The 14,705-nt window shown below is 44.2% G+C and overlaps 1 protein-coding gene and 1 pseudogene across 1 annotated transcript; one reads left to right on the top strand and one right to left on the bottom strand.

Moving 5' to 3' along the window:
• Positions 1 to 3,344: 3,344 nt before the first annotated feature.
• LOC130041282 (S-adenosylmethionine decarboxylase proenzyme-like) lies at positions 3,345 to 4,645 on the bottom strand (annotated as a pseudogene).
• An 801-nt stretch (positions 4,646 to 5,446) lies between these two features.
• Positions 5,447 to 11,119, top strand: LOC130041560 (acyl-coenzyme A thioesterase 1-like). Its single transcript, XM_056133812.1, has 3 exons — positions 5,447 to 6,058; positions 7,266 to 7,468; positions 10,160 to 11,119. The coding sequence occupies exons 1-3, from the start codon at positions 5,485 to 5,487 to the stop codon at positions 10,736 to 10,738; spliced, it is 1,356 nt and encodes a 451-aa protein (XP_055989787.1). The 5' UTR covers positions 5,447 to 5,484; the 3' UTR covers positions 10,739 to 11,119.
• Positions 11,120 to 14,705: the final 3,586 nt, after the last annotated feature.

Genomic DNA, 14,705 nt, shown 5'->3' with positions numbered 1-14,705 from the left:
AACAAGGTTCTTCATCTTAAGACTTCCTCAGTTTCTTAGGTTCCAAAACTGTTTCTATTGGTTACCAGGCAACCACCTCTCTAGAGTTCTATGACTCTACTCAGAATACTCACAACTTCAGGGGTATCATTAACTATTCATTAAATTTCTTTCTTGTAAATTGAGCTTTGGGAAATTGCACTGCATTTATTAATAATGGGAAAGGCAATAAGTTCAGGATAAAAGGGAGATAAAATTTGCCAAAATGGAGCAATATGGCCACCCAGTATAAGAAAATTACATCACATGGCTATTTTAATTCCTTATAAGGAATGAAGCTGAGATTACCTGAGAAAAACATTAGATGTGATATTGTTTGGAAATTAAGCATATAGACAAAATAACACATAAGCAAAAAACCATGATGTACTTTTTTGTGTGTGTATGTCTGTTGGGTCATATCTCATGCTTGGGGATCACTCCTGGTGGTGCTCAGGGACTATATGTGGTATCAGGGATCGAACCTGTGTTATCCATGTGCAAGGAAATGACTTACCTCTTGTACTATCTCCATTTCCATCCATAATGCACATTTTACTTCTCTCTCAGCCACAAATCAGCAGTGAACAGTCCATTCTCTAAGATGAATTCACAATTTAAAGAAAAGGGTTATGGTTTGTAATGGCTATGAATTTCTCAACAAATCCTAAAGCTCAATTCTAGTCTTACACTCCTTTTTACTACTAAGAGTCTAGGAAGTAGACTTAAAAAAAAAAAACAGTGTATTGTTTTAATGGAGTGGATGGGGTGGGAGAAGAGGAGGAGATGTTGCATATAGGAAAATCATTACAGGAATAAAGGTAACAGAAAGCAAGAATGTTAAAATAGTAATCACCTGAGAAATGACAATCATTTTCTTAAGATGACTCAACTATTGAGAGAAATTTTTTTTCCTTTTTTTTTGGGGGGGTCACACCTGGTGATGCAAGGGGTTACTCCTGGCTCTGCACTCAGGAGTTACTCCTGGCGGTGCTCAGGGGACCATATGGGATGCTGGGAATTGAACCCAGGTCGGCCACGTGCAAGGCAAACGCCCTACCCGCTGTGCCATCTCTCCAGCCCCGAGAGAAAATTTTAATTGCTGTTGCAAAACCACCTGTATGAAGTAGAACTTGGTTTCAGTTTATTAGTAGAGAATATGTTATAGAAAATCAGGATGATTGGATGTAAAAATCCTGGGAGCAATTTAACAGTTCTAGCTGGTTAGACTGAGATCAATATCTAATTGGATGATACCTGGAGAAATAGCCCACCGTGCATACATCAAATTTAATTGTTTTCACAAATGTTGGTAATGTTCTATATAGTAAAAGTTTTTTTTTTCTACATGCATTTCAGTTTTATAGCAAGAATGGTATAGGATACCTAAACACAGAAGTAAGCATTCCTGTAAGATATATAATTCCTTCATATAATGCATATAATTAAAAATGATTACACTGGGTTAATAGTTGATATATTACACATGACTAACTGAACACGATGCTAAAACAACTCAAGGTTGAAGGCCGGGGGGGGGGGGGGGGGGGGGGGGGGGGAAGCACTGGAGCGATAGCACAGCGGTAGGGCATTTGCCTTACAAGCGGCCAACATGGCCGACCCGAGTTCGATTCCTCTGCCCCTCTCGGAGAGCCGGGCAAGCTACCGAGAGTATCTCGCCCGCACGGCAGAGCCCAGCAAGCTACCCGTGATGTATTCGATATGCCAAACACAGTAACAACAAGTCTCATGATGGAGACGTTACTGGGCCCGCTCAAGCAAATCGAACAACGGGAGGACTGTGACCATGACCGATTACACTGGGCTAGATTTAGCACAGCGGGTAGGGCATTTGCCTTGCACGTGGCCGACTTGGATTTGATCCCTGGCATCCCATAAGGTCCCCTGAGTACCACTATGAGTAATTCCTGAGTGCAGACACAGTAGTAACCCTTGAGTACTGCCAGGTATAATCCAGAAAGCAAAAAAAAAAAATTTGTTTACACTAGCTACCCGTAGCATATTTGATATGCCAAAAACAGTAACAATAACGATCTAATTCCCCTGACCCTGAAAGAGCCTCCTATGCAACAGAGTTGAGAAAGATGAAAGGAGAGGTTGCTAAAATCTTAGGCTGGAATAGCACTCCTGGAATATATCCCAGAGAGGCAAAAAGGTATAGTTGAAGTGACATCTGCAATTGTTTGTTCATGGCAGCCCTCTTTACAATAGCCAGAAACTGGAAGAAACCTGAGTGCCCGAGAACAGATGACTGGTTAAAGAAACTTTGGTACATTTACACAGTGGAGTACTATGTAGGTGTTAATAAAGATGAAGTTATGAAATTTACATACAAGTGGTACTATATGGAAAGTATCATGTTAAGCGAAATGAGTCAGAAAGAGAGGGATAGACACAGAAAGATTGCATTCATCTGGGGAACATAAAGCAACAAAATGGGAGACTAACACCCAGGAATGGCCGAGATTAGTACCAGGAATTTTGCTCCATGACTTGAAGGCCAGCCACACGTGCTAGGTGAAAAGGAAGCTCAGATAGAGAAGAGAGCACCAAATAAAGGGTGTTGTGAGGATCCTCCCAGGGTAGGAGAAGCATGCTGAAAGTAGTCCATAGACAAACATGATTGCCACTCAATGCCTCTCTTGCAAAACACAGTACCCAAAAGAAGAGAGAGAGAACAAGGGGGAATGCCCTGCCACAGAGGCAGGGTGGGACAGGGAGATGGGGGGTGGGAGGGATGCTGGGACCCGTGGTGGTGGAGGATGGGCACTGGTGGAGGGATGGGTGCTTGATCATTGTATAACTGAAAACCCAAGCACAAAAATTTATAAGTCTATAACTGTACCTCATGGTGTTTCACTAATAAATAAATAAATTAATTAATTTAATTAAATTAAATCTCAGGCTGGGACAAATGGAGACATTACTGGTGCCCACTCAAGTAAGCCGATGAACAATGGGATGACAGTGCTACAGTGCTCTACATCTAGTATTTTCTGCAACCACACGTGGTGGCTATGGAAGGTTTGGGTGGCCCCATAACCACCACATTCTTTTATGTTTGTTCTCTTTTTGCATTTTTTCTTCATTTTTATTAACAACATAGCACAGTGGTAGGGCGTTCGCCTTACAAGCGGCCAACATGGCCGACCCGAGTTCGATTCCTCCGCCCCTCTCGGAGAGCCCGGCAAGCTACCGAGAGTATTTGATATGCCAAACACAGTAACAACAAAGTCTCCAATGGAGACGTTACTGGGCCCGCTCGAGCAAATCGACGATCAACGGGAGGGCCTTTACCTTTACCTTTACCTTTTATTAACAACCTGCTGTTGTTGCTGCTTCTTAGTGAAACTGGCAAAGACAAAACTGTAACCATTAAACATGGCGCTCTGGCAATCAAGATGTTTAAAACTTTCAATCAAAGCACTGTGCAACATTTAGAATTCTGATTTACAAACAGGGTGGTGACAAATTTTCCGGTCTTGAAAACTTCCACAAGTTTCCTGATCAGCTCATCATAGGAAGTCTGACTTCAGTTTGCTTCAAAGATAGCATAGAAAATTCTAGTACTAGATGACTGGATAAAGAAATTGTGGTGTATGTACACAGTGGAATACTATGTGGCTGTAAGAAAAATAAAACCATGCAATTTTCTGCTAATGGATGGAATTAGAAGGTTTCATGTTGAGTAAAGTCAGACAGAATGATTTCTCTCATACTGGGATATAAAGACACATAGTAAGGGAACAACAAATGGACAGAGGCAACAAAAACTGAGAACTGGTTTACAAAACTGAATTTAATTTGGGGATTTGGGCCAGGGGGGTATTTGGAAGGGTCCCTGGGACATTGGGGAAGGGAAAGGTCTTTGGGATACCTGATAATGGTGTAGTGTTGGGAAGATGAATATATAAAATTATCATGAACAGTACTGTACATCATGGAGCACCAATAAAAATGGGAAATTTAAAAAGGAATTCTGGTGTCAAATAGTACAGCAGGTAGGGCACTTGCTTGCACATGGCTGAGCTGGGTTCAATTCTTAGCACCCCATATGGTCCACAGAACCCCACCAGGAAGTGATCCCTGAGCACAGAGCCAGGAGTAAGCCCAGAGCATAGCCAGGTACAGTTAAAAAGAAAAGAAAAAGAAATTCTAGTTCTGGAGTGATGTCCAGTAAGTTCCATCTTATTTTGCTCCATTTATTGAATACCCACAAGGACTGAATAGTGTAGCATCAATGACAGAATCACAGGTCACAATGCCACTCTCATGAATGATGCCCCTTGCAGTAAAACCGTCTTTCCTGTAGAACTGATCTGTGATTGTTGCATCCAGCTCACTTATCAGAATTGCCAGGGTTTGATCTGGCTGACTGATTACCTGACTCTCTAAGTAATTCAAAAGTATGCAAGTACCAACAACCCGAATTCACAGCAAATCTTTCAAAAGTGTGTCTCTCTCTGATCTTGGGATGATGCAAAGATCCCCAAAATTTGGTTTGTCTCAGCTTGCTCCCTGGAGAAACAGCAGCTTCTTGGTTCCTTTGGAAAAATGTGTAGTTCCCATTATCATGAGACAAGAGAACAATCAACAGCCACAGAAAACAACCAAATTAAACCTCTTCTGAGGATTGTTTTGGCTGTGTTAACTGAAGTTCAGACTTTGGGGGTTTTGTTTGATTTTGTTTTGTTTTTGCGACAATATATTAACTATGAAAAGAACTAATAAAACGTTCCCAGCTTTTATTATTTTTTCTAACGAGACTTTTGGAAAGAGGCAGATACAGTTTAATCTCTTGCTTGCCCCATGAAAGGGAGCTGAGCGAGGGCTAGCTAACGTCCCCAGATAACACGATGGAAGCCGGGCAGCTGCAGTTTGGCTGTATGTCAGTTCCCTTCGGAACCAGCTGACTGCGCCTGAGCCAGAGCTTCCGAGAGGCGGACCCAGGAAACTCCAGAAACTTGAAGAAGAGGTATTTCTTTATGGAAGGTTTTAAGCAAGTATGTGTGTGTGTGTGTGTGTGTGTGCGCGCGCGCGCTCTCTTCTGTTTTGGGAAACCAGGGATGCAAGCCCTTCACTTGACCATGGAGTCACACCCCCGCCCTTTAGCTTACTTGCTTTTACTTTTAAAACGTAGGCGCCGTGATTTACATAGCATTTCATAGCAGTTTTCAGGCGTTCAATATTCCATCTCCAAACCCATCATCAGTGTCAGAGCCCCTCCACCCGTGACCCAACGTCGCCTCTCTCTCCTCCACCTCCTGTAGCTCCTGTTTTTAAAAGGCACTGAGTGACAGACCCGCAGGACGCTGGTCCTCAAAGATCAATTCCGCAGATTGCTCCGATGCAGCTGGCCGAGAGGCAGGCAGAGGATCTCAAGCTCAGTTTCTAACTTTCTCTACAGCTCCGCAGCTGATCCGAGAGGCGAAGTTAAGGCGCAAAATGGTGTCCTCCCCCGCCATCCTGCGACTCTGCCGATGGGGCCCAAAGAACTGGGCGCGGTCGCGGGGACCTTCAACGCTGAGACCGGGTGGCCAGGTCTCCTGGCTTACAGCCCGGACGGCGGTGACGGTGACGGTGGAACCCGCGGGCCGCAGCCTCTGGGACGAGCCCGTGCGCATCTCGGCCAGCGGCCTGGCCCCTGAGCAGCGGGTCACGCTCCGCGCGTCCCTGCGCGACGAGAAGGGCGCGCTCTTCCGGGCCCACGCGCGCTACTGCGCCGACGCCCACGGCCGGCTGGACTTGGCGCGCGCGCCCGCGCTGGGCGGCAGCTTCGCGGGGCTCGAGCCCATGGGGCTCTTCTGGGCCCTGGAGCCCGAGCAGCCCTTGCTGCGGCTGGTGAAGCGGGACGTGCAGACGCCCTTCACGGTGAAGCTGGAGGTGTGGGACGGCCACGATCCGGAGCCCGGGCGGCTGCTGGGCCGGACGGAGCACGAGCGCCACTTTCTGGGGCCCGGGGTGCGGCGGGAGCCGGTGCGCGCGGGCCGGGTGCGCGGCACGCTCTTCCTGCCGCCAGGTGAGTGTCTCGTTAGTCCGGTCTGAGCTGAGCGAGAAGAAAGTTACCCACAACGCCCAGCTCTAGTGCCAGGAAGACAGGAATGGTTCTGAGGCTGGCAGGGAGCTGGCTCTGCCTCTCCAAAACCGGAGGTCATTTAAAAGACATCCCAAGGAGAGGAAAAGGAGCTGTGTAATGAAACACAGAATCAAAATATATGGGAAGCTTCAAGTTTGTTCCAGCTTTTTAATTTTTCTAACTTTGGGTCTCTACGCACAGCAAATAATAAAGTTAAGGAAATTACCAATAGGCAGAAACCTTTTTTGGATTGGGGTGGGGCGGTGGAGGTGGAGTGTGGGGGAAGGGCCAGCGTTTGCTTTTGGACTGTATCCAGCGATGCTCAGGTCTTACTCCTGACTCTCTGCTAAAGGGATCATTCCTGATTGAGAATGATACAGAGTACATGGCCCCTTGAGTCTAGTCTGCTACATTGGCGATTCATGTTTCTCCATTACTTGTTCTCTCTTGAGTCTCAGTACCCTGTTTTATGAGTGACCACATTTTTTCTGTCTTTTTCTCAGTGAAAGAAGACCTTGGGTTTCAAATCTTTTTTTTTTCTTTTTGGGTCACGCCCGGCGATGCACAGGGGTTACTCCTGGCTCTGCACTCAGGAATTACTCCTGGCGGTGCTTAGGGGACCATATGGGATGCTGGGAATCAAACCTGGGTTGGCCACGTACAAGGCAAACGCCCTACCCGCTGTGCTACCGCTCCACCCCGGGGTTTCAAGTCTTTGCAGATAAGAAATAAAGTCACAACAAACACGTGCATGCAAGTAATCAGTATTGAAAGCTGCTGGCCTATGCCCCTGTCAGGATCTTTAAACACCAGAGGTCTTTCTATTTCTAACTGTCAATAGAAAACTTTGGAAACCAATGAGTGGGGAACAAACAAATTGGTCTTTGTTTTATTTATGTATTTTTGCTTTTTTTTTGGGGGGGGAAGGTCACACCCAGCAATGCTTAGGGGTTACTCCTGGCTCTGCACTCAGGAATTACTTCTAGCAGTGCTCAGGGGACCATATGGGAATGCCAGGGATCAAACCTGTGTCAGTTGTGGGCAAGGCAAATGTCCTACCCACTATACTATTGCTCCAGTCTCCAACAAATTAATTGTGACATCACTCCAAAGAGTTTCTAGAATTGTTCTTTTGTTGTTTGTTTGCAAGGCCCTGGGCCCTTTCCTGGGATTGTGGACATTTTTGGAGTTGGAGGTGGTCTTCCAGAGTACCGAGCGAGTCTGCTGGCAGGGAAGGGCTTTGCTGTGATTGCTTTGGCTTATTACCTCTATGAAGACCTGCCCAAGGGCATTCAGGCCCTCCAACTGGAGTACTTTGAAGAAGCTGTGGACTATCTGCGCAGTCATCCTCAGGTTGGAATATCTCTAAAGTTTTATGGTCACCTAGTGAATCTCCTCCCCATAAATGCTTTTGGGTTTCATAGAAATTCATGAATTCAGGACCAACCAGAGAGTTAGTACAGCAGGTAGGGGTGCTTGTCTTGCACACAGCAGACCTAGGTTAGATTCCAGCATCCCATATGGTGCCCCAGTCCCACCAGGAGTGATCCCTGAATGCAGAGCCAGGAGTGAGCCCTGAGCATCACTGGGTATGGAGCGCACGCGCAAGAGAGAGAGAGAGAGAGAAAGAGAGAGAGAGAGAAATTCACAAATCCATGATATTCATTCCCAACCCCCCAGACACACTACCTTTTATCCTTTTATAGTCACTTCTCATGATCTGTTTCTCTGCAATTCTGTCAGTTTGCATGTGGCTGACCTAAGTCAAACCTCGGCATACAATATGGTCTTCTCAGGTCTGTTTCTTTGCAACTTTACTAGGTAGAATTCTAGTAAGGATGCCTTTCATAGATATTATAGGATTTTAAATTCCACTATTTTATTGTATTTCATAATAAACCCAAGTACATTTGAAAGCCCTAAATTTGACACAGGAAGCAGGGAGAAAGGGGAAGGGAATCTGTCCACAGAAGGCCACAGTTTAAATATTTGTATTTTAACATCTTTCTCTTCCTTTTGCTTCTTTGCACCATATTTATTTTCAGGAATCAAAGAACATAGGTACTAGGAGGGCTCCAGCTTCTGTGTCAGAGGCTCAGAAGATAAACCTTACTTACTTTACAATTGATTTTGCTTTGTTTTTTGTTTTGCTTTGGGGCTATACCTGGTGGTGCTCAGACCTTACTCCTGGCTCTGTGCTCAGGGATCAATCCCAATGGTGCTTGGGAGACCATATTGTATGTTGACTCAGGTCAGCCGCATGCAAATCAAGCACCCTGAACCACTATGCTGTGACTCCAGCTTCCTATTTTACAATTTAATATGAACTCACAGACTCCGCGCCAGGCTATGGGGTGGGTGAGAGCCCTCCCTACCCAAGTGACACAGCCCCAGTAGCCAACCTCCACTGCCTAACCACCGCCACGCTCCAGGCTGCGGCACATTATAAGACACTTCCTACTCATTTATGTCTCTTGGAGAGCCCGGCAAGTTACTGAGAGTATTCCGCCCACACGGGCAGAGCCTGGAGAACTCCCCATGACATATTCGATTTGCCAAATACAGTAATGACAATAGGTCTCATTCCCCTGACCCTAAAAGAGCCTTCGATCATTGGTAAAGGACGAGTAAGAAGTGGCTGCTAAAATCTCAGGCCTGAGAGGAATAGAGACATTACTGGTGCCTGCTTGAGTAATTCAGTGATCAATGGGATGACAGTGAATATGAACTCACAGTAGCACTGTAGCACTGTCCTCCTGTTGTTCATTGATTTGCTCGAGTGGGCACCAGTAACGTTCACAACAAATTGTGAGACTTGTTGTTACTGCTTTTGGCACATCAAATACGTCACGGGTAGCTTGCCATGCTTTGACATAAGGGCAAAATACTCTTGGTAGCTTTCCAAGCTCTCCGAGAGGGGCAAAGGAATTGAACCTGGATCGGCCGCGTGCAAGGCGAATACCCTACCCACCGTGCTATCACTCTAGCCCAACTCACAGTAGATGGAAATTAAATTTTGAGTTCTTAGAAACAGGAAGAGGTGGCTGGGGCCGGAGCAATGGCACAATGCATAAGAAGCTCACCTTGCATGTAGTTAACCCAGGTTTGATCCCTTGCACCCCATTTGGTCTCTGTGCCCTGTTAGGAGTGATATCTGAACACAGAACCGGGAGTAAGCCCTGAGTATCACCAGGTGTGGCCCTCGAAACCCAACAAAAGATCAAATACCAGCTCCAAGGCCTTGAGGCCAGTGTAAAAATTTTTCTCTGAAATATTAGGATGACAATGTTTTCATTTAACTTCTGGTACTTCCATGAGGATAAAATGGTTGAAATAAATCAAGGATACTGCTCTAGGAACTATGGGTGGGTGGGTGGGTAGGTGAAATCTGCTATTTGCAGATCAAGCAAATAACTGGGCTGGAGCGATAGCACAGCGGGTAGGGCGTACGCCTTACAAGCGGCCAACATGGTCGACCCGAGTTCGATTCCTCCGCCCCTCTCGGAGAGCCCGGCAAGCTACCGAGAGTATTCGATATGCCAGACACAGTAACAACAAAGTCTCCAATGGAGACGTTACTGGGCCCGCTCGAGCAAATCGACGATCAAATCGACGATCAACGGGAGGGCCAATATAAAACTTCAGCGACAATGACAGGCACAGTCCCTGTGGAACTGTACAAACTCAGGAGACCCTAGAGGGGTTTAAGTAGAAAACAGAAGACAGGAAAGAAAACAACTTCAGAAAGCTCTGCTTGTCAATTGTGTTGTGAGGTAGAAAAGTAGGTCAGAGAGGATTTGAGGCTGAGGGCTGTTAACAAAATATGGGCGGTTCTAAGGCATAGCTCATCCACATGGTTGAAGTCACCAAGAATGGGGATGGAGAAATTGTGGAAATGAAGATAGAGAAGTCATTTTCCCCCGTTGCAAATCCTGGTCAATGCTTAAGCTCAGACTCAGGCTCAGTCCCCCTTCCTTCGGGTTGGGACTCTCACCGCACTCCTCATACTCTGACTCACCTCCTTTTCCTCTCATCTTTTCTCAGGTCCAAGGTCCTGGAGTTGGGCTGCTTGGGATTTCCAAGGGGGGCGATCTCTGCCTCTCCATGGCCTCTTTCCTGAAGGGTATCACTGCCACAGTCATAATCAATGGCTCTCTGGTCAATGTTGGTGGAATATTACATTACAAGGGAACGGTCCTGCCCCCTGCGCCTCTGAACCTAAACCGAGTCAAGATGACCAAGGACGGCTTTGTAGACATTGTGGACGTTCTGAACAGCCCTTTGGAAGAAGAAGACCAGAATAGCATCATTCCTGTGGAAAGGGCTGAGAGTGCCCTCCTGTTCCTGGTGGGGCAGGATGACCACAACTGGAAGAGTGAATTCTATGCTAGAGAGGCCTCGAAGCGCTTAGAGGCCTGTGGTAAGAAGCCCCAGGTCATCTGTTACCCAGATGCAGGTCACTATATTGAGCCTCCTTACTTCCCCATGTGCCACGCTTCCCTGCACAGCCTTGTGGGCCAACCTGTCATCTGGGGTGGGGAACCCCGGGCTCACTCCAAGGCCCAGGAGGATGCCTGGAAGCAGCTCCAGGCTTTCTTCCACAAACACTTGGGTGGTAAATAATCTGGGAACTGTCCTGGAATTATAATCCATTACTTAAGTTTTATACACGGGCATGCAGGAAAATCATGCTCAGGAAAATCTGTTAGGGATCCTCCATTTGAATTTATGATAACTCTTTAATGTTTGCATATCTTATAGTAAAATTATTACTAAAAAAATAATATCAAGAATGAAAAGTGAGCCTTAAGGAGAAATAAATCTTGTTAAAGGTTAATATCAAGCTGCTATCTCCTATCTGTGTGACTGCTCTCACTACCATCATCCTCCCAAAGTAACCTTTCTGATGATTTTGATGTGTGACCTTTCAAGTGTTAGCTTTTTAATATGCACATATGTCATGATAAAAGGTGTCTTGTTTTTTAAATATAATTTTGAAAAGGATATTTCTGGGGTGAATTTTTTTTTTTAAATCACACGTGTTGGCTGCATAGAAAGCTTTACTTCCTGTACTACCTCAGGCCTATGGATCTTCATTTCCAAAACACTAATATGTAGCAAATAAAGGAACAACACTCTCATGACATAAACCACTTATATGCCACAGCAACACAAGGACATGTGGAAAGCTATAGTCCAAAAAGGAACAGAGCAGCCAGGCAAGGAATGTTTCCAGACACGTGTCTGTGTCAATCAGAGCTCGGTGTACAAGGACAAGTGCTGGCCATAACATTTTCAGGCAAACCAATCTGCTAGAGTCAGGAATTCCTATTCACTGTGTTGAAGCGAAGAGAGAAGCAGAGAAGATCCCTCTAAGACACTTCCCCCTAACAATGGAAAATTCAGGAATTTCTGGATTGGGCATTATAAAGATGGCAAGGTTGTTTCACAGAATTTGACTCTAAGGGCTTATAAATTGATGATTATATTCCATCAACAGAAGATTCGACTTCCTGAGTCAAGATGCCTTCTAGAAAATTTATAAACATTTCCATTTTACTTTTTTCATTTATTTTTATTTTGTTTTTATAAAGTGGTTCACAATATTTGATTACATTTAATATTTGAACACCAATCCCACCACCATATTTCGGATGTTTCCAACCTGAATCCCAAAGCCTGTCCCCAAAGCAGAACCGAAATAATTTATTTTGTATTGTGTGTTATGAATAATCCGCTAAAAATGATCCCAAAAATGTTTCTTAGAGGAAAGTATGTGAAGATTATTGCCTTCCACTCAGGAGTTATTAAGCCCTTCTATAAAAGATCAGTGACATGTTGTTAAAGGTTGAGCCTTCTACTTTAAATCCCATCAAATGTGGTGTGCTACTTTGATACATTAGTAAAGTATGAGATGTTCAGGAATAGATTAACTGTGGGTGAGGCTCTGCAGAGCATTTAGAGAGTGACTGTAAACATGGCAGCACTTGAGTTCTGGAAGTTTTTGGCTGACAGGATTGGGGCGAGGAGAGGAACTCACCACCCCACTCCTTTGGGTTGCCCCAAATGAAACAGCCTGGTGGGGTCTGGAGGTATGTCTATGGCGTACTGTTTTCTATAAACATTTCCTATGTTTATAAATCTAAATTTATAAAGAAATGTATAGGTTTATAAGCTTATATTTATAAAATTATATTTAGATTTATGATTTTATGTTATATTTATGTTTATAAATTTATAAACATAGGAAATATTTAAAACAATGCTCCTGATTATTTAAAATAAACAGGAACATCATTAAGATGTACACAAGTCAACAAATTTATTCCCAATATGCAGATTATGATTTACATTATTTATGTCACTATTCCTCTATTTTATCCTTGCATTCTTTTTTCTTTTTTTCTTTCTTTCTTTTTTTTTTTTTGTGCTCAGGGGTTACTCCTTGCAGTGACTGGTCCCCATATCATTTTTTGCGGATTGTTCATAACAGTACAAAATAAATTATTTTGGTTCTGCTTTGGGGGCAGGGTTTAGGACTTGGGATGGAAACATCTGAATGGGGATCGAACCTAGGTTGCCAGCGTACAAGACAAGTAACCAACCTACTGTACTATTTGCTCCGGCTCTTTCCTTGCATTCTAAATCATACTAAGACTTTTGCTTCCAACTCCTATAATACCTGAATAAATGTCATCTTGGAAGATAGTTCGTTAATGCTGTGAACTAGAGGCTGTGTCAGGAATAAAAATTAGCAAATGAAGAGTTACAAGAAATGAGGCTATGAGGCTGGAACGGTAGTACAGTGGGTAAGGCACTTGCCTTGCACACAGCTGACCCAGGTTTGATCCTTGGGCATCCCATATGGTCCCCCAAGCACCACCAGGAGTGATTCCTGAGTGTAGAGCCAGGAGTAACCCCTGAGCATCGCCTGGTGTGGCGATGAAAGAAAAGAAAGGAAAGAAAGAAAGAAAGAAAGAAAGAAAGAAAGAAAGAAAGAAAGAAAGAAAGAAAGGTAGAAAGAAAGAGAGAGAGAGAAAGGCTGAAAGAGAAAGGTAGAAAGAAAGAAAGGCTGAAAGAAAGAAAGGCAGAAAGAAGGGTAGAAAGAAAGAAACAAAGAAACAAAGAAAGGTCGAAAGAAAGGCAGAAAGAAAAGCAAGGCTGAAAGAAGGGCAGAAAGAAAGGAAGAAAGAAAGAAAGAAAGAGAGAGAGAGAGAAAGAAAGAAAGGTAGAAAGAAAGAGAGAGAGAAAGGCTGAAAGAGAAAGGCAGAAAGAAAGAAAGGCTGAAAGAAAGAAAGGCAGAAAGAAGGGTAGAAAGAAAGAAACAAAGAAAGAAACAAAGAAAGGTCGAAAGAAAGGCAGAAAGAAAAGCAAGGCTGAAAGAAGGGCAGAAAGAAAGGTAGGAAGAAAGAAAGAAAGAAAGAAAGAAAGAAAGAAAGAAAGAAAGAAAGAAAGAAAGAAAGAAAGAGAGAAAGAGGGAGGAAGGAAGGAAGGAAGGAAGGAAGGAAGGAAGGAAGGAAGGAAGGAAGGAAGGAAGGAAGGAAGGAAGGAAGGAAAAGAGAAAGAAAGGACTGTGAGAAACTCGGAGGGTTTTTGTTGTTATTATTATGCTTTTGTTTGGATGGGGTTGTTTGTTTGTTTTTGGCATGAAGAAAATATGGCACATTAGTTTTCAGTGTCCACAAGCCACAGTAGGCTTGGAATTGTCCACCCATCACCAGAAATGTCATAGTAGGTAGGTGGCTTTCTCCTGTTTTTCTGGCCAGAAAAACAGACATGCTTAGCTAATTTTCTCAGGGTGATTTCTCCAGGGTTTATCAGGCTGGAATACTTGGCACCTCAAATTCTGAAGCTGGTTATTGAGAGAGTGTCAGGCAGCAACACAGAGATGTTAGGGATGTAGAAACCTCTGTCCTCTGTAGACCAGGCCCTAAAGCTAACAGAGGAAAGGGGCTCCTTCTTGGTGAACTCCGGGCCAGGGTATAAACAAGTGAAGTTCTCTAGCATTCAGTATGGGGGGAAACAGCAGAGGCCAGAGCCACAGGCACAGTCTTCAATTCAGATGGAAAAATTATATGGGCTTTTGAGGGGGTGGGTAGGACTTCAGAGAGAGGCATTTCGGATGAGACTGCAGGAAAGATAGGTTTTAAGATGGTAGTCTATGGTTTTTCTAAGGCAGTATATTTTTTTCTGTAGAGAATTTAGAAAATTTGATGAATGAAACCACATACAAAGAACCAAGATTTCGGGCTGGAGCAGTAGTACAGCAGGTAGGATGTTTGCTTTCATACGGCCAACCCAGGTTCAATCCCCGGCATCCCATATGGTCCCCCAAGCACCACCAGGAGTAATTCCTGAGTGCAGAGCCAGGATTAAATCTTGAGCATTGCTGGCTGTGACTCAAAAAAACAAAAACAAACAAACAACAACAACAAAACTCCTAAGATTTCTCCTAGTATAGTAAAAATATACTGTTAACTACCTTTCACAAATCTTGCAAGATCTGGCTTGCTTGTTTGATTAATATCTTTGACAGTCACTGGGGCCCTGCAACTTGAACTAGGTTAAATTGCTCTTTTTCCCTAATAGA

This window comes from Sorex fumeus, unplaced genomic scaffold (assembly GCF_029834395.1).
Source record: "Sorex fumeus unplaced genomic scaffold, SorFum_2.1 ptg000098l, whole genome shotgun sequence".
NCBI classification, from domain to species: Eukaryota; Metazoa; Chordata; class Mammalia; order Eulipotyphla; family Soricidae; genus Sorex; species Sorex fumeus.
This window is presented reverse-complemented; position numbering and strand designations above follow the sequence as displayed.

Excerpts from the sequence above, each read along its gene's own strand:
- LOC130041560 (XM_056133812.1), top strand. The coding sequence starts at position 5,485 with ATGGTGTCCTCCCCCGCCATCCTGCGACTCTGCCGATGGGGCCCAAAG. Across the intron at positions 6,059-7,265 it reads CACGCTCTTCCTGCCGCCAG|GCCCTGGGCCCTTTCCTGGG; the intron begins GTGAGTGTCTCG and ends TTTGTTTGCAAG. Across the intron at positions 7,469-10,159 it reads ATCTGCGCAGTCATCCTCAG|GTCCAAGGTCCTGGAGTTGG; the intron begins GTTGGAATATCT and ends ATCTTTTCTCAG.